Raw genomic sequence first — 27657 nt, 5'->3', positions numbered from 1 at the left:
TGCCACTTATAACAACTGGGCATATTTGAGGAAAATCTCCCAAGACTATTTTCAGAAGGACTTAATCTCTAACCAGCTTCATGTTAGCCATTTATGGATTTGTCTAAACTACAGAAAGATTTTTCAGGTCTGTTCTCCTCTTTAGATTCTTCCTTTCATTAGAAGAATTTGTGAAGACTGATCATTTGTAGAGAGAATGCACATGCACTCGACAACTTTGCATCCATTTTTAGGGAGTTCATGCCTTTTTAAGTCTAAGTCCTAAGTGTTAGTCGTTTCAGTCATGTCCAACTCTTTGCAACCCCATTGTAGCCCACCAGGCTTCTCTGTCCATGGACTTTGCCAAGCAAGAATACTGGAGTGGGTGGTCATGCCCTTCTCCAGGAGATCTTCCTGACCCAGGGATTGAACCTGAGTTCTCTTATGTCTCCTGCATTGCAGGCAGATTCTTTTACTGTCTGAGCCACCATGCCTTCTTAACCCAGATTGAAACACAGATACCACGACTGCCAATAACCCAGGTGGCATGTTTGTGCAAGTGAGACACGTTGGTTTTTCCTTAAGACACTTGACTGCCATCTGTTGGAAATTGATTGTAATTTACTAATTTTGTTGGACATTTTCTTCCATCTACCGGAAAAATTGTCCTAATGTGCAAACATACAGCATCCACCAGGTGAATATCACCCCTTTAGATGCAGTGCTCTTGTGCAGTGTGCAACATATACAACATTACATGAGGGTCCTCTCAGTCCCCCAGGCCCAGAGGACGGAGAGTATCTCAGAGAAAATGCTGGTGCCCGGTAGCTGAGTGTGGATGGTCCACTGGATTGTAAAGTTGAGAGGATGGATTTCTTCCAGGCCTCAGGGAGTAGGACAGTCAGTGGCCAGGGGGTGGAGCTGGCTTCACAGATCAGGCTGGGCATTGCTGGGAAAAACAAGCAGGGAAGATGAGGCAAGACCTGGAAACTTTTTTTTTAGTTCAAAGTAGTGTTTTGGAGTTACTCTTGCTTCTGATTAGGACTGTTTTCTGTGAGTAAAATGGAAAATGAATTAACTTATATTATAATTCTTTTAATGTTTCCTGTCTTGCTCACGTAGCCTCGACCTGTCTGGCAGCCCCTAAACGTTCCTCTGCCCAGGCCTGACGCTGGACCTAAGAGGGATGTGGGCACACAGACCACTGGCCTGTTCTACCCATCGGGGACCCTCCTGGCGAAAAAGGAGCTGGAGGTGGCTTCCCAGAAGCAGAGGCAGGAGAAGACGAGTGACCACAAGCCTCTCCTCACAGCTGTCAGCCCAGGGAGAGGTGAGACAAACACTTCTCTGCAGGGCACCCACACTCAGTGAAAGAGAATTTCCTTTTCTTCCTTTTGATTTATTTTTTATATACAGGAAGTGCCTTTATTTTTCTGTTTCCAAGTCATTTTGGTCTGAATGAATGATAACACTTCCTTAAACTTTTAGCGTGTTTTGACCCCTAACCCCATTATCTAGTTTGTAAATGAAATAGCACATAAGCCTTTGTATACTAACAGACAAATGTTGGTAGTCTGCATCCCTGTTGCTGTCTGCCATCAGCTCTTTTTAGTGTGGTAAAGTTCACCTGACATGAATGTCACCGTCTTCCCCATTTTAGAGGGTACAGTTCGGCAGTATTTAGTACATGAGCAGTGTTGTACGACCATCACCGCTCTTCCTCTCCTTTTCCAGAACGTTTTCATCTCCTCAAAGGTAAACCCCGTCTCCTGTAAGCACCAGCCTTTACACCACCCACCCCCCCCCAAGTGTGTAGTCACCACTCATCTGTGTCTGTCTTTATGGATTTGCTTGTTCTGGATGTATAAATGGAACCATATGATGTCTTTTGTGACCAGCTTCTTTCACTTTGTTGTTCAGTCACTCAGTCGTGTCCGACTCTTTGCAACCCCATGGACTGCAGCACACCAGGCTTCCCTGTCCTTCACCATCTCCCCAAGCTTGCTCAGACTCATGTCCTTTGAGTCAGTGATGCCATCCAACTGTCTCACCTCTGTCTCCCCCTTCTCCTCCTGCCTTCAGTCTTTCCCAGCATCAGGGTCTTTTCTAATGAGCTGGCTCTTGGCATCAGGTGGCCACAGTATTAGAGCTTCAGCTTCAGCATCAGTCTTTCACTTCGTATAATGTTTCCAAGTTTGTCCATGCAGCATGTTTCAATACTTCATCCTCTTTTTATAGCTGAGTGATACTCTATTGTGTTTGTTCATCAATAGTGGACATTTGAGTTGTGTGGCTTTGGCAAGGTCTCTTTCCCTGACCACCGCCAGCCTTTAAGTCCCACATACTGCTGGCCGATTGCTTTATTACTTTCCACAATGCTCTAGGGGTATAAACTGCTCTACAGATTGATCCAGCTAAATGTGAGGCTTTTTTTTTTTTTTAACATGGCTAGTTTTTGAGGTCAGTGTTTGAGATGTTTTTCAGACTTCAGGAGAGCTTGTCTTGCTTAGCTGTTTATTTCTGTGCTTCTCTTTGGTAAGGTGGCCAGCCTGTGGTTTAACTCCTGTCTCTAGGCTCCTCTTACTTGCTTTCTACCACATCATTCACTGTTATCCTTAGGCCGTAACATCCCCTCCTGTGGAGGCTATGGCCAGCTGGAGGGCCTGCCCCATCCAGAGCAGGCAGCTGCCCCTTGGGCCCAGGCAGCTGAGCCGACGCAGAAGGGCAGGCCTAGTGCGGCCATGTGTCACCCACCTGGGGACAAGAGAACAGACACATGTGAAATCTCTCAAGTCTTAAGTGGTGGCAATGAATTAGAATTATTGTAAACCCTGTGCCGACTGGAAAGAGGCAAAAGGAAGCTTTTCAGAAACATTCTGCATATTGACAGGCATATATACTTGCCAAGACTCAGACTGTACCTTTAAAATAGGTGTATTTTAAAGGTGTATTTTTAATAAGTTGTTTCTCAATATGCTTAATTTTAAAAGAGTAAAAGAAAAAGACTCCCTTGGGATTTCCCTGGTGGTCCAGTGGCTAAGACTCCACATTCTCAATGCAGGGGCCACAGGTTCGATTCCTGGTTGGGGAACTAAGGTTCCCCATGCCTCCTGGCACAGCCAAAAAATAAAATAAAAAGACCCTAGATATGGCAATCAAAATGTTCCATTGGAATTCTATAGTATTCTATGATTGTTCTTAGTTGCCTATCATGTCTGACTCTTTGCAACCCCATGGACTGTAGCCCGCCAGGCTTTTCTGTCTGTGGGATTCTCCAAGCAAGAATACTGGAGTGGGTGGCCATTCTCTTCTCCAGGGTATCTTCCCGACCCAGGGATCAAACCTAGTTCTCCTGCATTGCAGGCGAATTCTTTTACCGCCTAAGCCACCAGGGAAGCCCATTCTATGATTAATCATGTGCAAAAAAAAAAATTAACCAGGAACAAAAAAAAAAACAAAAAACGGAACTTACTCTAGTACATAGTCGAGGTTCAGTAAGTAAAAACCATCACAGAGTTTGGCCAAGTGAAGCTAGCTTTCTGAGAATGCATGGCGTGCTGGTCCTTCTCTGCCTTTACCTCGGAGGAATCACCCGTGTCTTCGGTCTTCTCTCCTCCTCAGGATACTGGAGAAAGCAGGTGGACCACATCTCCGCGCACCTCCGGTCTTATGCTCAGAACAACCCTGAATTCCGAGCCTTGATTGCAGAACCCAGGATGGGAAAGGTGGGTGGACTCTGAGTGGAACTTCCACACCAACCGTCCCGCGGGATCGGTCTAAGGTTGCCCCCACTGACTGTCCTGAAACTGCACTTGGCTTGCTCTTTTTCCTTCTCCTTCCTGCTTTCCACGCTTCCTCACTGTCCTCCCCACAGCTCTGCCTCCCTCAATCACTTGCCACCGAGTCTTGTCCCAGGGTCTGGGCACCTGACTGAAGATGGTGCATTGTGAGTATCTTATGCTTCTAGATGCCGCAGGCTGTGGGATTCTGAGTCAGAACCATTGTACTTAACTGTAGGGTTGTGTGTGGGATTTCCTTCATGGCTCAGATGGTAAAGAATCTGCCCACAGTGCAGGAGACCCGGGTTCAATCCCTGCATCGGGAAGATCCCCCAGAGAAGGGAATGGAGGGTTAGACTGTAATGAAAGAATAGTGTAGTATAGCCACATTGGCACTAAATCCCATCCCTTTTCACTCGCCCTTGTGGCCATAAGAGTTACCAGGTAATCTGCGCTCAGTACCTGCATCAGGTCCTCCATCTCTAGTCCTCTCAACATACCTACAGTGGGTAGCCTCACCTTGTGGCAGTTTTGAAAACATGCCCACAGACTCTTGGAGAGTCTGCCCTTCAAAGGATGGAGTCTGCGTCCCCTCACCTTGAATCTGGGTGAGCTTGTGATTGTCTGACTAACAGACTTTGGCGGAAGTGATGCCTGGGCCTCCCAAGGTGTGATCATGCAAGCCTTCCCCTGCTTGGCACGCTCACTACCAGCACTCTCTCATGGAGCCTGGCCACCCCACTGTGAGAAGCCCAAGCCACGCCGAGTGGCCACACATAGGGGCTCCGTCTGCAGCCCCAGCTGAAGCAAGTCCTTGCATGGTCCTGCCTCATGTGGAGCCAGGCAGATGACTGACGAGATCCTGGTCATCCCAGCCCCTGAGCATGGAGCCACCTCTTGCCACTTGAGTCCTTCCAGCTAAGACCTCAGGCATGGAACAAGACAAGCTGTCCATGCCATGTCCTTTGGAATCCATGAACATGATAAAATGGTGGTTATTGAATGCCACTAAATTTGGGGGGTTTTACACTGCAGTAGATAATCAGAACGAGCCTTATTTGATATCCAGGAAAACTGGCTCAGGGAACTTGGTAACCTTCCCAGGACTACACCCTGGGTCTTGGGGGATCAGGATTTGAAGCAGGTCTGTCAGATCTCAAGGGTACTGCTATTATAAAGGCACATCTATGAAAAGACCTTTTCCTCCGTCATGAGGTCAGAAGAACCTTTAAAAGTTGGCCCAACCCACTCCTCTGCCACCAGGTTAGGCCAACATTGAAACTGTGTCATTGTCAAGTATTGCTAAATTTTTTTTTTATAATCCATTCTGGTGGTTTGTTAAATCTTTGGCCCAGTCTGGGGGTCTGTAGGCTATGACCTGTGGGGTGAATCTGGCCTGTAGTTTTGTAAATCAAGTTTTATTGGATCACAGCTGCACTCATTCATATACTTATTGTCTGTAGCTGCTTTTGTGCTACAATGGCAAGGACCCTATGGCCCACAAAACTAAAATATTCAGTGTCTGATCCTTAAAGCATTTGCTGAGTCCCATTGATACAAATTCCTTCTGGCACTTACAGAGACAGCAGCTCACCTGAATATCTGGTCCTTGATTGCCAAGGACCTGCCCCACCCCCACCCCAGGTTACCTTTTCCTAGTTGACTTGCAGCCATGTGACTTAATTAAAGTATGTCTCCTGCAGAGAGTATAAATTTGAGTCTTGCTTTCTTAACCAAATCTGGCAGTCTTGACTCTTTGATTGGTGTATTTAGTTCATCTATGATTAATGGAATTATAGATAAGTATGCATTTGTGTCTGCCATTTGCTCTTTGTGTTCTGTTTCATCCGGTTTTTTGTTTCTCTATTCCTGCTTTCTTTTGCGTTAATGAAATAATTGACTGCATGTACAGTTTGGCATCTCAGAGTTTCTTGGCCTCAGGGCCTTGAGTCCCACACTCCTGGTCGTGAATTCTCTCTCTTACTTTTTTTACAAGCTCATCTCTGCTACTGTTCATGAGGATGGATATGAAGTCAGCATCAGGCTGAATTATATTCAAGTCTCAAACAAGGTGAGTAAAACTGTCAAAAGTTATTCATTTGAGAACTGACTGACCTAGAAAAGGGTAGCTTATAATTTATTGAAATGCTTCTACATAATCCACAGAAAGGAAGAGTTTCCAATAACTGTAGGCTAGCAATTTCATAGAATTAGATAAGTAACTGAGCTAAACCTCAGAGAACCCATCTTTCAGGCACATAAAAATGTCACGAGAACAGGAATTATCACCCTATTGGTCCTTTAGTTCTCTGGTTACTTACACTCACTGAAGTCCAGGTGAAAGGCTGCACAAGTGTTTGCTATATGTACTTTGACCTCTTTGCCTATAAAAATAAGCCAAACTTTGTGGCCATATATCCCTTGACCTGCCCTCTTATGTGGTAACTGGAACATTGTCACAGAGCCTGTGTGTGACCAACACTAATTGACCGATTCGCAGCTTTAGTTTCATTTGACAAGAAGTCACAGTATACAAAAAGAACAATGAATGAATTGAGAAGGTGAGTGAAGAAGGCAAGGAAAAGAAGGGGGAACTTGCCCATGGCTGTGACCTGGCCGGATAGATGCCTAGGCCATGCCTAAGTCACAGGGAGGCTGGGAGCGGAATCCCATGGGAAAATGCACGTGAACATGCTCTGAGACCAAAGAAAGTGCTAAATGCTATGATTTCTGTTGTGTGGCTGCAGCGGAACTTAGGCTGGGAGGTGCTTAGGAGAATGGGACTGAGGAATGCAGGAGGTAGGGTTCGAGGGGGTGTGGGTGGTGGGAGGCTGAATGACAAGGGCTCTAGCCTGATCCACCAGGAGCTCTGGCATGTGAATCACACCACCTTTGTCCCCAGTTGAGGTGGGGGGAGGGGCATAACCACTAGGGCAAGTCAGCACCCACCTACTGAGGGCAGCTGGGGACAGGGGTCAGCCATGAGTTGTTAGCAGCCAGCGTAGCAGCTGGGATGGTGGCTGATGGGATTAGGGAAACTGGACAGCCACCAAGGGCATCTACAGTGTGTGTCCATCATGTAGAAGTGGGACAAGTGTCCCCAGGTTCACAGTATGTTTCTTCTTAGCCTGTGTGTTCTGTGCTCAAGAAGTAGTGGGTGGCCCCATGGTGGGGTGGGCAGGATGCCACGCTGTGTGAGTGGTCCAGGTGGATCAGAATTCCAGGTCTGGCCTTTGTCCACCCATCCTGATTTTACAGACATCCACGTAACCTCATTTTACCTTCTGGTCATATTTCCACTTTACAGATGAGGAAACTGAGGCTCAAGGTTCCTAAGGTAGTAAGTGACAGGATTCAAGCTCTGCAGCCTGAGCCTGCCTGTCAGGCCGACCTAATTCCAAGACTTGGGAGGGCACAGTTACATACACGTTGTATAGAGGGGCTGGGGCAGCTGAGGGAAAGTGGGCTGGCAGGAACCCATTTGGAGGCTGTTGCCATGTTCCTCGTGAGAGAGCAGGGGCCAGACCAAGGCGGCGTTTAAGAGGCAGAATGGACAAAGCAACACGGTGAGGTCAGGGAGATGTCCAGGACGGCCAGGCTTCAGGCTTGACCATCCGTCATTAACAGAGACAGGGGCAGGTGAGCAGGGAGACCGTTCTTTGTGCTGGGACGTGGCGTCGTTCACTGTGCGTGAATTTTTTCATTGGCCAGAACTTTTACCTGAACAAGGCGATGAATTTCAGCGACCACTTCCTGAGCAGCATCACTGAGGGCGGGAACGGGCTATTCGGCAGCGGGTCCAGCTTGGGTGAGTTGTCCCCTTTCTGGGACCGTTAAAACATTGACCCATTAAATATGGACATTGTTAAGAGGACAAATCCTATGAGTTCTCATCACGAGGAACAGTATTTTGCCTACCTCTTTAGTTTTGTTTCTGTACGAGATGACACTGTTCACCAAGCTTCTTGTGATCACTATTTCATGGCGTAAGTCATCATGCTGCACACCTGAAAGTTAGGCAGTGCTGGATGTCAATTACATCTCAACAAAACTGGAAGAAAAATAATAATTAAAAAAAGAAAAACCAGGAGACTTCCCTGGTAGTCCCGGTGGTTACAACTTATTCCAGTGCAGGTGGTAAGGGTTCGATCCCTGGTCGAGAAGCTAAGATCCTATGTGCCTTGAAGCCAGAAAACCAAAGCATAGAACAGAGGCCACAGTGTTGTAACAAATTCAACAAAGACTTTAAAAACGGTGCCCATCAAAAAAAATTTTTTTAATGAGAATAAAAAAGGACAGTGGACCAAACACACACAGTGACTCCACAAGGATGGCAGAGAAGTGCTTACCATTTGCTGGCCAGCCACACCCGGCCAGCGCTTTCACCTTCAGGCCGTGTTACCTCCTCTGGCCTCCCAGAAGTCAAGTGTGAGACCTTTGCAGATAGATTGGGGCAGGGGGTATAGTTTGGGGTCTGAAAACTGTAGCTTCTTTTTTTCCCCTCCTTCTCATCCATCCTCTAGTTCTGGACTCAGAGGGCCAGCCCCAAGAGTCCTTTCTGCCAGGTTTCATCAAATAGAAATTTCTATAAAAGCCTTTTCCTCCTCCTGACTTCCAAGGGGGCACGCGGGGAGGGAGAGTGGCTGTTCCACAAGGGAGGTGGCAGGGGGCGTCACTTGGTCCTGGACTCCTGTCATTCCAGTGAGCGACTACAGCCAGGGCGCTCCTGACACCGAGGAGAAAGTCACCAGGACCAAGAATTTCAAGACCAAACCCTTTCAAGAGAAGAAGCAGCAGCTTTCGGTACGTGTGCTCCTTGATGCTTCAGCCTGTGCGTCTAGTGTTTCGTTTTGAGATTTTTATAGATTTATTCATTTTTAATTGGAGGATAGTTGCTCTCCAGCGTTGTGGTGGTTTGTGCCATACATCAACATGAATCAGCCATAGGTATACACGTTACCTCCCTACCACCTCCCACCCCATTTTGAGATTTTTTTTAAATGGAAGAATACTTTTTCACTTTCTGTTTCCTTTTTTTTTTACACTATGTTTCCATCTTATGGAGGTAATACCCTATAAAATCTCTCAAGATTATTCACTGAAATTATTTTACAGTTCTTTCCAGTCTCCTGAACCACCTCTCTTTTTTTCTCTAGAGTCAATTCCATCTGCTTATCTTTCTTTTTTTTTTTTTGGTTTGTCTTAAACACGTGCTGACCCTTGGATGTCAGGTCACGTTGACAAATGAAGGGCTGGTTTGATCAGCACGGGAGCCCAGCCTGGGTGCCTGGCTAGGTGTGGGCCCGAGGCCCCTGTCGGCAGAGGGTTCCTGAAGTGGCTGGCCTGGGAAGGCTTCTCCCCTGGTGGGCAATGTGGTGGTGTGAGTGCTGTGGTGTTTTCCATTCCTTCCTGGCCCTCCATCCCCTTCCTGTGTCCATCATAGAGACCTGGGCTCTGCCTTTCACTTGCTTGGGCCCCATGTTCCCAGTAGAAGCCTCTGTTAGGCAAATCATGAACCATCTGGAAAACAGCATTGGGTTCAAGCAGCAGGAGAAACCTCCACCCTACTATACCCTTCTCTGGAGACAGGGGGCGCTAGCCATCCCCGCTTTCACTCTGAAGCCCTTTAATAACGCACTGTGGATTCAGCCACACTCAGTGCCGGCCCTCCCTCTGGGCTCCTTGGGGAGAACCCACTTACACTACTGGGGTCCACACTTGCTTTTCCTCTTGGCTTCAATTCCTGATGCATCTGATTCCATCTATTTTCTCCCTCTGGAATCCCTCACCATTTCTGATCCACGGACAGTACCTTTTCCAGGTTTCCCACAGCTGTTCGAGTGTAGTTTTTCACAAATATGGGCCCTGAATAGTTTTAAGGGGAGCTTTGGAGAGAGAAAGAGACACGGGTGCCCTTGCTCACCCACCATCTTGCCCTTTGGCTGGATGTCTTTGGCTGTGGCAAGGGGAACAGAGGTACTTAGCCACGAGCCCAGAGCCAGGGTCCCCGCCTAAGATGCAGGTGGATACGGACAGCGTTGGTTCTTCCTCCATCTTCAGTCACATCAAGCCCCGGGCCTCTCCGGCTCACACTCCAGCACCCAGCCTGCAGCAGGAGTTCTCCGCAGGCGGGTGCTTACATTCAGGCTGATTTCAAACACCTTATAAAGCATAAGTTCACACGGTAAAGAATCTGCCTGCAATGTAGGAGACCCGGGTTCGATCCCTAGGCAATCCCCTGGAGAAGGAAATGGCAACACACTCCAGTATTCTTACCTGGGGAATCCCACGGACAGAGGAGCCTGGCGGGCTACAGCCAGACCCACCTGAGCAACGGACACTACATAAACCATGCAGAGTCAACGTCAGGGTTCACCTGGTTGCTTTTCCTAGAAACACTGATGATAAAACTAGTGTGGGGTTTCTGGGGTTTTTTTGTGAGGTTTCTCATTGCATCCCTGTCCTTAGTAGCACAAACGAGTGTCTATGTGGAGTCCTTCCCCAAGGCAAGACATCAGAGACCGGCCGGGCTTACTTTAGATGTGTTTACTTGTGCTGCTGGCCATTGAGGATCCTACATACCACACATGCATTCCTCCTACACACCACATACACACCACACACACACGCCTGCATATGCACGCACGCACACACATACACACCCCTACATGCCGGAGTCCAGCTCCAGCAGCCAGGGATTCAACTTGAAGAGGTGAACAGTGTCGGCGAATGAGACAGCCTCTCAGTTTTCTTGGACTGCCTGTTTATTTCAAGTTTAAGATTCTCTTTTATACTTTTACAAAAACATTAGGTCAGAGGTTTGATATTTTCAGTTCCCACTGACCCAGATTTATTTTCTCCATAAATCGTTGTTGCTCTTCAAACAGAGTTCCTGCTTCAGTGATTCTCTCGGGAATCAGCCGTATCGTCTATTATCTACCTCCTCTAATGTGTTCTATAGTTGTGATTACATTGTAACTCATGCTACATTCCTGTTTACTACTTATCTTCCTAAATCCTGTTTGCCCCTAACATCCTGAGCTCACTATATCTTAAAAAGGCTTCTAGCTATGCTGCTGCTGCTGCTAAGTCGCTTTAGTCGTGTCCAACTCTGTGTGACCCCATAGACAGCAGCCCATCAGGCTCCGCCGTCCCTGGCATTCTCCAGGCAAGAATACTGGAGTGGGTTGCCATTTCCTTCTCCAATGCATGAAAGTGAAAAGTGAAAGTGAAGTCGCTCAGCCGTATCCAACTCCTAGGGACCCCATGGACTGCAGCCTATCAGGCTCCTCTGTCCGTGGGATTTTCCAGGCAAGAGTACTGGAGTGGGGTGCCATCGCCTTCTCCGTTCTAGCTATAGTGTATCTAAAAATCCCTAACTTCTATAAGCTATAGTAAAATATGCTAACTTTACAACATTCCTTAAATCTTTAACTTCTAACTGTTTTAATTATTTCTAAGCCCTAAATTCAGTAAACTCCTTTTCCATAAACATTCTCCTCACAAATAGGCTTCAGATAGCAATCCCTCACATGGCCTCCAGCTGCGGCCTATGTGCTCATCCTGGAACACTCCTTTGTAAAAGGCCTTGAGCAAATGTCAATGATTAACTTTATGAATTATTTTATGAGCACAGCTGCAGACGTTTTTGTGCCTTCTCATGTTCCTCTCAAGAACAATAAGCACCTTAATATTCCTTTTCAGTCAACTCAGCTGAGGAGAGGAAAAGACAAGTCAGAATTACAAGGCCTAACTACTTAATCCTGGGTCTGTGCCTGCGGAATGAGGAGAGGGGGCCAGGGGCCGTGCCTCCATTTTGTCAGTAATGCCTAACTCGGCTCCCAACACCTACACATATGCACACACACACACGTACGCACACACACACATGCTCACGCTTACCTGTCTTAGAGGCCCAGAATGTAACCCAGAGAGGAGACATTTGACCTGAGGGTTGAGCTGGGCCAGTGGGACTTGCCAGTAAAAGTATTCTGCGGCCGCACAAATGACCAGCTTCTGTGCTCCATCAGCCTGAAGACAGGCTTCTGCTGAAGGAGGTCGGACCCGCAGGGGAGGGAAGAGCATCTGTGATGGAGCAGCTGCTGGATGAGGTGAGGACAGCCGGCCTTCCGCCCCATCTCGGGCACACTCACAGAGCCGATTAATCAGAAACTGTCCAGGCAGCGGGCCCAGTGCTAGTCAAAACCTGCACAGTAGGGACTTCCCCGGTGGTCCAGTGGTTAAGACTTTGGGTTCCAGTGCAGGGGGTGCAGGTTCCATCCCTGGTGGGGGAGCTAAGATCCCACGTGCCTGTGACCCAAAATCCAAGAAGTAAAACAGAAGCAATATTGTAATGAATTCAATAAAGTCTTTAAAAAAATGATCCACATTAAAAAAAACACACACACTTCACACTGTTACCTGTTGCTAATTTTTATAGCAAAAAAAATAGGCAGAAAAGTGCACAGGAACCCAAATAACTTCCAGGCGGGGGGATAGAACCCATGGTCTATGACTCTGTGGGAGCTTCCTGTCTGCTGAAGAAGCAGAGTGGTCCCTCTGGGGGCCTCCTACTGGGTTGGGGGTGGTGGGGGACAGGAACTCAAGTCCATCACCCATGTGACGCGACAGCTCTGTCTTCAGAGCTGGTCCTGGGCTGCCTGCTTCTCCTCTCTCCTGAATTAAGCAGTTTACTTCTGCCAGGGACTTGCTACTAGGAGGGCAAGCGGGTGCCACGGAACACAGGCTCTTGTGCGAGTTTGTCCCTTTCCCCATGCGGCAGGGAGCCGACCCCAACTGCAGTGACAACCAGGACCGGCCTGTCCTGAGCCTGGCGGCCATGAACCAACACCACGAAGCCATCCCGGTTCTCGTGCAGAGAGGAGCGGACGTGGACCAGCAGTGGGGCCCGTAAGTGAGCCTCGAAGAGGGGAGAGCGCTGGGTGAGGTCACAGCCAGCCGGGGCCTGGTGGGGCTCCACTGTCAGTCTACACGCCCACCCCATTCAACCTGAATCACTTAAGGACCATTTCAACCCATTCTGGCCTGAATGAGAGACTTGACTGTTGTCTGTTTTCCCAACTAGGTAAAACAAAGGTTTTTAAACAGATCATTGGATCATCTTTTGATGGCTTTTATAAATGATGATCCAGTTTGTTAGCTCATAAATTTATTTATATCTGTGGAGCCACAAATCCTTAGTCCTTAGGTGCTAAGCCCTGCTTTCGTCATGATCTGAAATGGTAAGAGTGTTCCCCATGGAAATGTACCCGTGAAGTTACTGCAGAAAGAAAACCTTGTCCTGGCATCTCCAGATACTAGCAGCACTGGAAGGAAGCTCAGTTGACCACCATATCTCCTGGTGCCTCGGTGTCCCCAGCCAAGAAGCAGGACAAAGAGACACTCGGAGACATGGGATGGTTACTTACCTGCCTCTCGAGCCACCTAGCCTGGTGACTCTTTTGTTGACTTGCTAATCACTTTGGAAACTGGTGTGGATGGTGTTTTGAGTCCAGGGCCTTGCTGTTAACAGCTCATATCCCACTGCCCTGATCACAGGTCAGCCACTCGGCCTCCCTCACTATTGCTGAGACCAGGTGGTTTCCCTCTATGAACTGTGCCTCTGAGGATGGCAAGGAGCACAGGGGATGAAAATTCAATAGTTTCACTTCTGCCTTCCTCTGTTTCAAAGTGTCCTCTAGCATTTTTATTCAAAATCCCTTAATTTTTCTATGTGTGTTTTCAAAGGTTTCTGCCCAGTAGGACCCCATGTCAGTAGACAGGACCCCTTTTTAGTTTCACTTTATAGCAGAATGTCTGGGATGTGGGTGAATGCATTTGATGCCTGGAATTTACTTTCTCAGGTTTTCTTACTGCTCTCATGCATCATATCTTGTAAGTTTCATCATTTACCTACACTTACATTATCATTATTAATAGAAATAATGCCACCGTGGTTTGTGTTAAGGTATACTTTATATTTGTATAATTCCGACAAGGACTTTTTTTGGGGGTTGCAGTGAGTCTTTGTTGCTGTGCAGGCTTTCTGTAGTTCTGGCGAGTGGGAGTTACTCTTCGTGGCGGTATGTGGGCTCATCACGTGGCGGCCTCTCTTGTTGGGGAGCACAGGCTCTAGGCACGGGAGCTCAGTAGTTGTGGCACACGGCTTAGTTGCCCCGCGGCATGTGGGATCTTCCCGGACCAGGAATCCAGCCTGTGTCTCCTACATTGGCAGGCAGATTCTTCTCCACTGTATCACCACAGTAGTCCAAGACAAGGATTTTTAAATTGCGTCTAAGAATAATATTTTTGGTTTGAGAGATTTACAAAAATCTCTCAAGCATGTTTTGAATCAGTGCTTAAGTGTGATGAATCCTGGCTTTATGAAGATCAGCTAAGAGGATAAAACTTCTCTGGACATGGAACAGATGACCTGTTTCTCTTTGGTGTCCTCAGTTCCCATTCTTGCTTTATTGTCATTCTGTAAACTGACATCTTACCCATGGGTGATCTCCTTGCGTTTCTACTAAGTCTAGCTCGTGGCGTATGGTCTGGCTGAGTGTGTGTAACAGTACTTTTTCACATCCCCCTGTGTTGTCTTGGTTACTGTTAACAGTTTATGGGTCATGTAGGATGGGGTTCAGAAAGCAGATTTTTCCACCGAGAGCCAATTCTGCTAAGACTGGTTAGTATTTGCTAGTTTGAAATGTTTGGGCCTGAGTCCTCCCAGCTTCCGTCTCTCAGCTGGATCCAGGACATAAGCTCAAGGCTCCGCTGAGATCTTTAGGCACAAGCCCCTCAGAGATCTGACTTTCTTAGAGAAGAGGCCCTTTGCAAACAAGGACTCACATGCTCTTTCCCACCCCAAGCTGGTGAAGCTGATGGAGAGAGGTCACCCAGGGTAGTCTCTACAGAAGTAACCCCTGTTAAGCACCCTGGCAGGCAGTAGAAAGCCCCTTCCTAGGATTTCTGGCTCCCCAGTTTGTGTCTTTCTTACCAGAATAAACTTATACTCAGCAGAATGGGGATCTTGTTCAGTCACTTAGTCGTTCAGTCGTGTCCAACTTTTTGCGACCCCATGGACTGCAGCACACCAGGCTTCCCTGTCCTTCACCATTTCCTGGAGAGAAAGTGGATGGCCAAGGAGTAATACACATCCTCCACCAAAGCTGATACCTCTTACCAGCAAACTTTAAAAGCACAACTGGAAGGCCTCACGAGGAGAGGGACATGGAGACGCGGTTTGCTTTTGGGCGGCAGCTGGGCTTCTTCACAGTTTCAAACTGTGAACAGTTTCAAACTTCGCGCCTCTGAGCTCTGCCCCAGGAGGCAGGTGAGGCAAATGCAGCTATCAGTGTACTTAGAGGTTCACTGTGGAGATGTATTGTTAGATAATTCAGGATTTACGCACAGAGAGTGTACCTTGATTCACCGAGATACCTAGATCGGGGTAAACAGTTTGCCTTGCTGTACATTGGTAGAAAAGTGTCTTTATGATACAAATTTACAGAGTACCATGGTGTACTTGCTGTGCAAAACCGTGTTCTGGAAGGTCTGATATGACGACGACTAGATACTCAGAGGAACAAACTCACAGCTTGATGTTCTGACATGAGGGTGTGTTCCATCTCATGCCCTTGCTGTGTTGGAGTCAGTCTGAGGAGCAGAGTATACAATGAAGATTTATCATTTTCCCAAATGGACTGTGGTTACGCAGGAAGTATCAATTACTAATCTGGAAGATGTAGCCATCAGCAACCCGGCCCCCCTCACCCCCACACCACCTTCATTCAATAAACTGAACACCTTCTGCTCTCAGTCTGGGGAGAACTCTGAAGGCAGGAGGTCAGGAGTCTACTTGGGAGATGCTCTGACCCTGTGACTAAATAAGTTCAAATGGGAAATGTGTGATGAAGCCCCCCCAGAACCCAAGGGTGTGAAGTGACAGGTAAACCTTCTACCACCAGGGAGGCGGGAAGGATGAAGGACGAGGAGGCTGGTGTTACCGAGACCTCCGTGGTCAGGCTCCCAGCATGCTGTACACCCCTCACCCTGAATTTGTACCTGGGTGGTCTCAGCTCCCCAAGAGAGGAACAAGCACTGTGTCACACGTGACCTGGTGGCCCTGGCACCTTTAAGGGCACCAGGAGCCACCCACACGTGTGCGGAGTAGACAAAGAATTCAAGTGTCTTAGAGTCCAGGAGATGTGACCTGAAAGACCTCATGAGAAACGTACACTTTGAAGGTGACCCCTGGGAATTTTGCTAACGGTTGGGGTGACAGAACAGTTTGGAGGTAGGAGAGAGCAAAATGTGGAGAAAATGAGCGTATTCTTCTCATCTGTCAAATGGGGGTGATTGTGCTCAAGTCATAGAGTTAGTGGAAGATGAAATGAGTGTTTTGAGGTGCCCGTGAGGAGCCTAATGATTGGACTCTAGTGGTAGCAGTCACGATGCTGTGGTAATGAAAAGGTGGGTTGTCAGGATTTGAGTGGAAAGTGTCAACTGCTCAATGATGGTCAGTGCATAAGACGGGGATGAGAAGGGCCAGGGAGAATAGCCCAAAAAGGTATTAGGACTGGGTTTAAGTTCTGAATTCTTCTGTTGCTGTTAAGAGATGTTGCCAAGCCCTCCCAGCTCCACATTTTCACATTAAGGAAAGGGCATGTGTATTTTATTAATGCCCCAAGCTCTAAGAAGATGAACTTCATAAGTGCTTCTTATACTATAACGTGTATGAATCACCCAAGGACCTTGTTAAAATGCACATTCTGTAGATCTGGGTGTAGCCAGGGATGAGATCCTGCATGTCTAACAAGCTTTCAGGAGAGGCCAGTGGTCCAGGTGCCACCATTTGAGTAGCAGGGATCAAAGCCCATTCTTACAAACACCGAGATGTTAAGAGACGGCCCAGCGTGGCCCTCAGTAAGGAGATGGCCTCACGGTGCTGTTCGACATGGGATTTTCCCCATGCCTCACAGGTCAGTGATGTTGATCTGCTCAAACAAATAATAATATCACCACCACCACCAACAGCAATATGAAGGCTGATCCCCAAATCTTAGTTGCCAGGAGCTACTGTATGCCTCAACCCAAAGGCAGATCTTTGGAAAGCCATGGGAATTCAGATGTAAGGCACACAGCCATTCTCACTTCCTGCCTCTGGAGAAAGATGAAGAGGAACTAGCCAGTCACACCACCGATTTACCTGGGACCAGGGTCCTTGGCCGGAGAAGGCAGTGGCACCCCACTCCAGTACTCTTGCCTGGGAAATCCCATGGACAGAGGAGCCTGGTGGGCTGCAGTCCATGGGGTCGCTAAGAGTCAGACACGACTAAGCGACTTCACTTTCACTTTTCATTTTCATGCATTGGAGAAGGAAATGGCAACCCACTCCAGTGTTCTTGCCTGGAGACTCCCAGGGACGGGGAGCCTGGTGGGCTGCCGTCTATGGGATCGCACAGAGTCGGATACGACTGACGAGACTTAGCAGCAGTAGTAGCAGGGTCCTTGGCCAGGTAAGCTGGCGGAATGGAACATACATGAATGCTAAGATCTAAAATTAGATGAGACCTGAAACCACTGGGGTGGCTTGGTACTGAGAGTTCTGCTGTAGCAAAAACCAGTTGAAAGTGCTAAGTTTCTCACTTTCTGGAAAATGGAAAGTCATCACCTGGACAGTTCCGACTCTGGAGCCAGAATCAGGCAGGGGCTTCCCCATACCCACCGTTGGAGGCAGAGATTCATAGACATGTTTACCTGCAATTCTTGCAAGTCATGTGGGTCTAGGAGGCAACACTCCTTCCCCAAGTTTGTCTGTCTGTTCATTCTCTTCATTGGTGTATTCATTTCACTAGTGGTTTCTGAGCACCTACTGTGTGCTGGTCAGCATTCTAGGCAGTGGACATACAGCAGTGATGGAGACAGACCCCGCCCTCATGGAGCTCAGAGTGTAGTGGAGGAGACAGACAGTAAACAAGTAAGCAGATGAATGAATCATTGCAGAGAATGCTAAGTGCTGCAAGGAAAATAAAGCCAGGTAAGAGAGTTGAGCATGGTGTGGTCAGGAGAGGCACCCCCAGGACCAGAGCAGAGGCTCCTCGAGTTAGTCTGGGACAGGCTTGCTTAGGTACAGAGCAGCGTGGGAGGTTGGTTTACCAGTTTCATCATTTCTGGACCTGTCCTAGTGACACTGTCTTATTTATGACTGGGCTGGCAGAAAGATTTCTTAAACTGTGTATGATTGCTGAAAACAATTCATACACACCAAGTAACTTTTCAATTGTATCAGAATAAGATGTGGACCTGACTGAAGAAAACCACATCCTGTGAAAGAGCTTGGCAGGCCTCGGCTACCTTTACCTCTTCATCCGCAGTTCTGTCTTCAAGGACAACTAATGTAAATATTTTAAAGTTCTCCTGGGAGTCAGCTATATCTCTGTCACTAAACAGTATACTTAAACTGGTCCTTCCTGGTCTAGCATGCTCAGATAGCATCTGTTGACTCCTGCTGTGATAAATGGTGATTACACTTGCTGACCCCACCATCACGTTTTGATCATTCTGTTACTGTTTTTGGTTCTTTACTAATTACTGTGAAAATAACAGTGATAGTCCTCAACTCCTCTACATTGATTATCATCTTTCAGTGATATCACTTGACTGACCCGTGTGTACTGAGAAGTGTGTACAAGTACGTTCAGTTCAGTTCAGTTCAATCCCTCAGTCATGTCTGACTCTTTGCAACCCCATGAATTGCAGCACGCCAGGCCTCCCTGTCCCTCACCAACTCCTGGAGTTCACTCAAACTCATGTCCATCAAGTCAGTGATGCCATCCAGCCATCTCATCCTCTGTCGTCCCCTTCTCCTCCTGCCCCCAATCCCTCCCAGCATCAGGGTCTTTTCCAATGAGTCAACTCTTCACATGAGGTGGCCAAAGTACTGGAGTTTCAGCTTTAGCATCATTCCTTCCAAGGAACACCGAGGACTGATCTCCTTTACAATGGACTGGTTCAAAAGCATCAATTCTTTGGCGCTCGGCTTTCTTCACAGTCCAACTCTCATATCCATACGTGACCACTGGAAAAACCATAGCCTTGACTAGACGGACCTTTGTTGCAAAAGTAATGTCTCTGCTTTTCAATATGTTATCTAGGTTGGTCATAACTGTCCTTCCAAGGAGTAAGCGTCTTTTAATTTCATGGCTGCAATCACCATCTGCAGTGATTTTGGAGCCCCCAGAAATAAACTCTGACACTGTTTCCACTGTTTCCCCATCTATTTCCCATGAAGTGATGGGACCAGATGCCATGATCTTCATTTTCTGAATGTTGAGCTTTAAGCCAACTTTTTCACTCTCCTCTTTCACTTTCATCAAGAGGCTTTTGATGAAAGCCTCCTCTTCACTTTCTGCCAAGTATGTATTAGTGCTCTATATCTTCACTTCTGTCCTTCCTTCCCCTTCCTTCCCACAACTTCTGTTAGTCAATAATTACACAGCACGAATCACAGTTATGTTTACTTGTGTTAACATAACTAAGATGTTCATTCTTCATCCATAGGTTGATTCCAATGGTTGAAAAGTATGGAGAGTAATTGCATTATAATAGCTACATAAATATCATTCATTGCTATATTCTGATTACATTTTATTGTTTGTTGGTTCAAGAAAACAACAACATTTACGCCAGTGAAATAAAATTTCCTTACCAGACATGTCAAATGGATTCTCCTTACACACCATAAATTATTCAAAATCAGGCCACATTTTTTTTTTTTCACAATCCATGACTAAGTTGTTCATGTTTTATGTATCTTTGATTCCTCTGGACTTTCTGATTGCCTTTGTTTTTTTCTGATTTGAAAGAGAACACACATTTACCACATCTGTAATCTTACCTTGTTCCTTACATTTTCAGTGCTTTTCCTCTTAGAGGCTTTCTTCTTAGAGTATACTTATTAGTCAGATTTTGTGTGGCAGCTCTCTGGCCCTGCAGAACAGTGGTCATCATGGCATTTCTTTTCACTGGAATCCACCTATAGTTACTCTTCACTCTTCCTTATTTCTTGGTTTTAACCCTTGTCAGGCTGGAGTGTGGGCTTAGGTAACCTCTTCAGAAAGGGTATGTAGAAAAAACTTTTGAGTCCTTGAATGTCAAGAATGACTTTCTTTTGTCTTCACTCTTGATTAATATCTTGATATTAATTTCTGTATTCAAAATGATTTTTCCTCAAGTCTTAGTAAACCTTGTTCTGATTATTTCTAGCATCCAGCATAGCCCATGCAAATGCTACAGCGAATTCTTCCTTATTGTGACCTGTTTGTTCCTCCTGGAAGCATTTACCACTGATGTTCTGAGATTTCATATGGGTATTTTTTTTGATGTACTGTTGTTCATTCATCCAGGTGGCCCTTTCAGTCTGAAAAGTCATGTGTCTTTTCAGGGGAAGTTTCTTCTATTTTTTTTAATCTCTCTTTCTAAAATTCTTATGAGTTAATGGTAGGCCTCTTGAATTGACCCCCTCTATCTGTCTTTTTAAATTTATTTCCCCATATTTTTCATCTCCCTTTTTCTCTCTGTTTAAAGAGGTTTTCTTGGCTCTCTTGCTAACTACTCTTTATTTCAACAGTCAGCTTTTTTACTTTCTCAGTTCAGTTCAGTTCAGTTGCTCAGTTGTGTCCAATTCTTTGTGACCCCATGGACTGCAGCATGCCAGGCTTCCCAATCCATCACCAACTCAGGGAACTTGCTCAAACTCATGTCCATCCAGTCAGTGATGCCATCCAATCATCTCATCCTCTGGCATCCCTGTCTTCTCCTGCCTTCAATCTTACCCAGCATCACGGTCTTTTCTAATAAGTCAGTTCTTAATATCAGGTGGCAAACGTATTAGGGTTTCAGCTTCAGCATCAGTCCTTCTAATGGATATTCAGGACTCATTTCCTTTAGGATTGATTGGGTGGCTCTCTATGCAGTCCAAGGGACTCTTAAGAGTCTTCTCCAACACCATAGTTCAAAAGAATCAATTCTTTGGCGGTCAGCTTTCTTTATGGTCCAACTCTTACATGCATACATGATTACTGGAAAAACCATAACTTTGACTAGATGAACCTATGTTGGCAAAGTAATGTCTCTGCTTTTTAATATGCTGTCTAGGTTGGTCATAGCTTTTCTTCCAAGGAGCAAGCGTCTTTTAATTTCATGGCTGCAGTCACCGTCTGCAGTGCTTTTGGAGCCCAAGAAAATAAAATCTGTCACTGTTTCCATTGTTTCCCATCTACTTGCCATGAAGTGATGGGACCAGATGCCATGATCTTTGTTTTCTGAATGTTGAGTTTTAATATTTTCACTTTTTAACTTTTTAACTCTCCTCTTTCACTTTCATCAGGAGGCTCTTTAGTTCTTCTTTGTTTTCTGCCATAAGGGTGGTGTCATCTGCATATCTGAGGTTATTGATACTTCTCCCGGCAATCTCGATTCCAGCTTGTGCTTCATACAGCCCAGCGTTTCTCATATACCCTGCATATAAGTTAAATAAGCAGGGTGACAGTATACAACCCTGACATACTCCTTTCCCTATTTGGAAACAGTCTGTTGTTCCAGGAGAAGGCAATGGCAACCCACTGCAGTACTCTTGCCTAGAAAATCCCATGGATGGAGGAGCCTGGTGGGCTGCAGTCCATTTTGTCGCTAAGAGTCAGACACGACTGAGCGACTTCACGTTCACTTTTCATTTTCACACATTGGAGAAGGAAATGGCAACCCACTCCAGTGTTCTTGCCTGGAGAATCCCAGGGGTGGGGGATCCTGGTGGGCTGCCGTCTATGGGGTCACACAGAGTTGGACACGACTGAAGTGATTTAGCAGCAGCAGCAGCAGCAGCTGTTGTTCCATGTCCAGTTCTAACTGTTGCTTCTTGACCTGCATACAGATTTCTCAGGAGGCAGGTAAGGTGGTCTGGTATTCCCATCTCTTTAAGAATTTTCCACAGTTTGTTGTGATCCACACAATCAAAGGCTTTGGCATAGTCAATAGAGCAGAAGTAGATGTTTTTCTGGAGCTTGCTTGCTTTTTCTATGATCCATCGGGTGTTGGCAATTTGATCTCTGGCTCCTCTGCCTTTTCTAAATCCAACTTGAACATCTGGAAGTTTACTTTCTAAAAGTGCCTTTTGGTTCTGATTGCTTCTTCTTCAAAGCCTCTGTTTTTGTTTTATGTTGTCTTCAGTCATTTTAAATTTTTTTATGTTTGTGTGTCTCGGTTTTTTTCTCTTTGATGCTGCCAGTTTTTCTCAGATGTGCACAATCCTTTATCATCCATTCAGGTTTGCGAATGGGAAATGGGCTAGGTGGGTGGGAATTCTGTGTATATAGCAGGAGCTTATCAAATGACAGGGGGCTTTGCGAGTCAGTGAAGCTACTCTCAGGCTGGGACAAGTGGAAGGCTTCCCTCTGGGCATGGGAGTTGCTGACCTGGTTCTCACCATGTATCATCTTCAGAAAAGAGGCCACCAAACTTTTTCTCCACTGGGATACGTTTATGGCTGCAGATACATCTGCACGTGCAGGGGACGGGGTGGTGGTGTCGAGGGAAGGACCAGGGGCCAGGAGAATGCAGACCTTCAGCTGCTCATCTCATTTCTGTCTCCAGCCATGACTCCCACCTTCCATCACTCCTGCCACCTCTGATCAGGAGCCTTTCGTGAGTTCTGGAATGCAGGTACCACCCCTTCCTCCACTGTGACAGCCACTGCTCCCTCACTGGGCCAAGCTGACCAGGCAACGTGGAGAGAGAGTCTGGCACATAGCAAAATATGCTGTCTGACCTCTCAGGCCTGCCCTCAGGGCCCTAAGGCTGGTGTTTGTTTTCATATCACACAAGCCACACTCACTGAAGCCAAGGTCATTGTCCCCACACAAGAATAGGAGCCTCAGCCCTGAAAGGTTATTGTCATAGGACAGTCACCAGGATTCAAGCCAAGGGTAAGACCATGTCCCACACATTCCATGAACTCTTGCAGGAAACATACTAACATAGTGTGTATTCGTATAAATTGACTACAAACCAGATCCTTGTGGGATTCCTCACTTTAAAACTTTCTCTCTGATATCAAAGCTTACCCTGCTAATCTTCCAAGGAAAGGAGCAGAAAGGGGAGAGTCAAGAGATTTTCCTGGGTTAGTTAAGTAGGTCATGGGTGAAACCAAGGCCCCGTTGTGCCTGCTCCCTCTCCAGTCTCTCGAGGATTCTAACCAAGGATTTAGCCAGGGATTTTTTCCCACCCAAACAGGCTCCAAAATACAGCTCTTCATGAAGCAACTCTGCTTGGCCGGGCAGGAAGGGAGTGCATCGCTGCCTTACTGGGGTACGTTCCTTGGCCTCTGGGGGACACTCCAACTGCCACAGTGATCCCCCTGTTGGTCTGTGAGGATTTCAGGGGGTCCTGGTGCCTGAACAGCTGACCCAGTGAATGGGGGCCACCATCCCACCATGGCTCCCAAGGCACTAAGGGCTTTTCAAAGCACAATGAAAATGCTGCCCCCTTAAATCCACCTGGTTGTGGGTATGGAGGCTATGGGAACCCTCTGTCAGGACTGGCATTGGACGTGTGAGATCGCAGAGCCTGTCAGAAGGGCTCAGGGTAGAGCCGCCTTTGAGGGCTGGGTCGTGGTGGCCTCTCGGGGAAGTTTGGGACGGGGGCCCGGAAGCCCCAGCAGCAGGGAGGAGTCAGGCCCTGAGGCTCAGGGACTGGAATCCGTCAGCTCACCCCCATTTTCCTTCGCAGATGCAACGCCAGCGTCCAGAAGAAGAATGCGAGAGGCCAGACGGCATACGACCTGGCCCTGGAAAGTGGGGATGAGCCCGTCACGTCGCTCTTTGCTGCTAAGCTTGGCCTGGATGAACGCTAAGCCTGAAAGCCCCAGGGGCATCATTCAGAGAAGTCACCCAGCTCCGGCTGTGCTGTGTTCGCTTCCTTCCAAATGCATATTCGAGGTTTGGAAATCGAGCTTGAGAGCCACTCATAAGATTTTAAAAACTATGTGACAGTGTAAGCCACCCATGCCCTCACTCCCTGAGTATTTCCCCAAACGCCCTGGATCCTGATGAACGTAGTGTACACTAGTGGTGTGTTGCTGCTTGTCTTTGCATTTGCTCTTGAATCTTAATTTATTTCTCAGTACACAGTAATTGCATACTGTTGTTGTTCCGTCTTTAAGTCATGTCCAACTCTTTGTGACCCAGTGGACTGTAGCATGCCTGGTTCCTCCGTCCTTCACTCTCTCCTGGAGTTTACTTAGATTCGCGTCCCTTGAGTCGCTGAGCTATCTCACCATCTCCTCCTCTGCCACCCCCTTCTCCTTTTGCCTTCAGTCTTTCCTGGTCTTTTCCAAAACTTGCATATGGTTCTAAGCAAAGAAGTGTAAAATCTCGTGAAGTCTCCCTCCCATGTCTGCCCCACGACCACTCACTCCCTTCCTCAGACCACCAGTGACCTCCGTGTCAGTTGTGTGTTTCCAGAAGTAGCGTAGGATTATATAAGCAAGTGTATGTCGTATGTGTCTGTGTTCGTGTAGAGTACACGTAAACGTTAAGTGAAAGTAACACACCTATATTCTGTCCCCTCTTCTAAGACAAGTAGTGGGAAACCACATACTGCTCTGCATGTTATTTGCTTAATATATCTAGTAAATTGGTTCCAAAGTAGTGCATAAAAATTGAGCTTATTAGAGTCTTTCCCTATGAAGCTGAACTCATCACTATTCGTATTGTTATGGCTTGTTCTCTGGTTGACAGGTAAGCTTCAAATAAACCAGTTACAGGAATGTGAAACTGTGATTCATTCCTTTTTTTTCAGATTATCGTCTCAGTCTTCGTGCTAATGGGCTAACGTTGCCATCACGGAGTCTCAGAATTGTTTCTGTTAGCCTCTGAAAATAGGATATTCGTTAACTTAGAATAATTAATTCATGACCATAAGTGATAGACCCTGTCAGGGTGGCTGCTGGCATCGCCGCCTGCACTTCCTTTCCCAGGGTTGACGCCTGTTGGCAGGGGGATGGGTGCAGAGTCAGACGGGAGCCCCAGTGGGGTTGTGGGCTTGAACGGCAGCGACCCTGGCTCCCAGGTCAGAGGCCCAGTGGCCACATAAAGGGCGCAAGGGACAGGGGAGTCAAGTGAACCCCCAACCCATCTCCCTCCCCCTCACATCTTTCAGGAGAGCCAGGGCCCCTCACAGTGGAGCCTGTTGGGGCGAGGCCCCCTAGAAATGGGTACTGAGACACTTTGGGGCAGAAGAGGGTGGGTGTTCACTGGGGGCCAACCCCTATGAGAGGATGAGGTGGGGCAGGTCAGTGGGCGCTGCCGGTGGCCACGCACACACACCCACCTACCCACACCCTCACCCAACGGCCCCTCGGCCGCCACCTCCCAGGCTACTCTAGTGGCCTCCCCGCAAGGCAGGCGGCCGACGGCTTCCCCTCAAGGGAAGGTCCCAGAGGGTGAAGCCGGGTCCAGCTGTTGATTTGATCACCTGTCCCAGGAGCACCCACCACCATTCCCATGGCTCCCGCTGTGCTCAGCTCCCCAAGGTGTGAGAGGCAGGACCATCAAGAGAGGCGGGAGGTTGGTTCAGGATGGCAGACACATGTACACCCATGGCTGATTCATGTCAATGTATGGCAAAACCCACTACACTATTGTAATTAGCCTCCAATTAAAATAAGTAAATTTTTTAAAAAAAGAGGTAAGGACTTTGAGGGGCCACATTGGGAGTAAGTACACAGAATGAATCCAAGTGAGTCAGTGAGAAGTTGTCTGAAGAAGGAGGCTCTGTCCTCAGTCAGCAAGCTCCAAAAAACACTTTCCTTCCTTTTCCACCACGGTTGCCTAAAATGGATGGTTACTGTGTAGATTAATATAGAAAGTATATGTCAGCGAAGTATTCAGAGTTAGCTGTTAGCTCTTTCCCTGGCCATTTTCTTAGCTATGTTAAGTGGACATTTATACAACAAACAGAGCCGGATTTGGCTCCTCATGTTGAAGAAATTAAATTTACTACCCGCTCGTCCCCCAGTGCTCTCAGGCCTTGGACAACTTCCTCATCATGGGACAGGGGACCCCAGGCTTCTTTCCAAGCCCTACCGCCTCCCCGCATCCCAAGCCTCCTAGGTACACCCACCTGTCCCTGCTCCTGCCGTGATGACGTCACATGTGTGGATGGGGTGGCGGTTGGACAACCAGGTGGAGGAGGGGAGCACTCACGCCCCTGCCTGGCCCCTGAGCTGGGACCTCTTATCCCGCCCTCAGACTGGGCCGACACCACCCATGCTCCTGGTTCTCCGGCCTCTGTGCTCAAACTGGAACCAGGTGGCCAGCTTCCCTGAGTCTCAGCTGCCGACATCAGGAGGTGAGGATTCTCAGCCTTCACGAGGAGCGCTAGCCAGTTCCTGTAATAAATCGCTCCCTATTATAGTGTACGTCTATCCCATCGGCTCTGGTTCTCTGGAGAACTCTTGACTCATGCACTGCTTTAGTCTACTGTCCTTTTTCTTTGATATTCAGCCCCGTTTTCACTCTTTTTCTTTCTCAAATGGGAGTACTACATGCCAGGGACCGGGGAGACAGGCTGGTCCAAGGTGATTCCCAGTGAGTCACGTGTATGGGAATACCAAGGGGTGTTGCTTCTGAGACTGGATTATCTTATGCGGCAGAGGTGACAAGAGCCTGTGATGTCATTTAAAAATAACAGTAGCAATTAATTGATTTAATCAAAAGGGGGTTGTCCCAGGTGGGCCTAACCTAATCATTGGAGCCCTTTAAAACAGTGTTTCAAGGTCAGAGACCCGAAACAGCTGAGTTTCTTGTGGTTTTGAAGAAGCAAGCTGCAGGTGGAGGGGCTGATGGTAGCTTCCTGGAGCTGAAGGCCGCACCATTGGGAACTGAACTTGGCCAGTGACTAGTGACTGGGCTTTCTGTCAATAAGCACTTGGTTCCAGTTCTGAAAGGTGAGGCTCACGACTCCAAGCACAGAGCCTAAGGCCCAACACATGCTGTCACCCACAAATCAGGGAGGCCAGGGGCTGTAGGGGGCCTGTCTCCCCTTGGGCCGTCCCACCCAACGGGCCTGGAGACACAGGTTCCTCCTGCCTGAGGGTTGCCAGAGGCCCAGCAGGGCCGGGGTCTCCTCCCTGCAGCCTCTCCGGCCACCCCCAGCTGCAGGGATGCTCCAGGAGTCCCTACCTCTGTCAGGGTGTCCTCAGGCCGCAGTCCTGTGACCAGGGTGGCCTCAATTGCTGCTCTGTGCAGATATTAGCGCTTGGTCTCTGTCCCCTGCGGGCACTGAGGACCAGTCCTTGAATCTGCTCTTTTCACTCCTGTCTTGTCCCTTTTCTGGGGCCTTTGGCCTCAGCGCTGATGGGCTTCCAAGTCACTTTGCTTGGCTCTCTGTCACCGTTTGCCAGGGCAACCCCAGTCCATACCCTGTGGGTGCCCACCCCCCACTCCACCTGTGCCCAGGTCACCCAAACCCACCGGCTGGCATGATGCCTGCACTTCGGTCCCAACCCTGCTACCAAATCCTGGCCCTGCCCTTGCTCAGGCTTGGCCTCCCCAACAACTTGGGTCCCTCTGCTTCCTTCCTCCTATCTTGCCTGTGTCCTGCTCATTACAGGCACCCACAACTGTCCTCGTGAGAAACCCAAACGCCCTTCCTGAGTTGCCCAGGTCTCCTGGACCAGCAGCCTTAGCCATCACCACAGCTTCTCTGGTTCTGCTCTGAGATCCCACCCGGGCCCCAGAGCGTTACCTGACTCCTCAGCTCCAGGCTGGGAGGCTCCTACCCCAGCCCCTCTGCCCCTCCCTCTACAGAGATGACCTGTCCAGCCAGTTCTCCCCAGTCA

At 47.8% G+C, this 27657-nt stretch overlaps 1 protein-coding gene across 12 annotated transcripts in view; it reads left to right on the top strand.

Moving 5' to 3' along the window:
• Window positions 1-24589, top strand: part of LOC133259175 (double zinc ribbon and ankyrin repeat-containing protein 1-like) — a 52653-nt gene extending 28064 nt beyond the window's left edge. For 4 of the 12 annotated variants that reach the window (XM_061436354.1, XM_061436347.1, XM_061436353.1 and 1 more), the window contains 9 exons: window positions 1102-1309; window positions 3601-3704; window positions 5755-5829; window positions 7470-7566; window positions 8461-8561; window positions 11789-11869; window positions 12541-12668; window positions 23049-23123; window positions 23544-24589. In XM_061436354.1, the coding sequence (XP_061292338.1) occupies window positions 1102-1309; window positions 3601-3704; window positions 5755-5829; window positions 7470-7566; window positions 8461-8561; window positions 11789-11869; window positions 12541-12668; window positions 23049-23123; window positions 23544-23667 (993 nt within the window). In that variant the 3' untranslated portion in view covers window positions 23668-24589. Of the gene's footprint in view, window positions 1-1101; window positions 1310-3600; window positions 3705-5754; window positions 5830-7469; window positions 7567-8460; window positions 8562-11788; window positions 11870-12540; window positions 12669-22409; window positions 22479-23048; window positions 23124-23543 lie in introns of those variants that run through there. The other 8 variants (XM_061436356.1, XM_061436349.1, XM_061436355.1 and 5 more) reach the window with 3 other exon arrangements.
• Window positions 24590-27657: the final 3068 nt, after the last annotated feature.

The sequence above is a fragment of the Bos javanicus genome, chromosome 13, assembly GCF_032452875.1.
Source record: "Bos javanicus breed banteng chromosome 13, ARS-OSU_banteng_1.0, whole genome shotgun sequence".
Lineage (NCBI taxonomy): Eukaryota > Metazoa > Chordata > Mammalia > Artiodactyla > Bovidae > Bos > Bos javanicus.
Note: the sequence above shows the minus strand (reverse complement) of the source record. Positions and strands in the feature narration are given on the sequence as shown.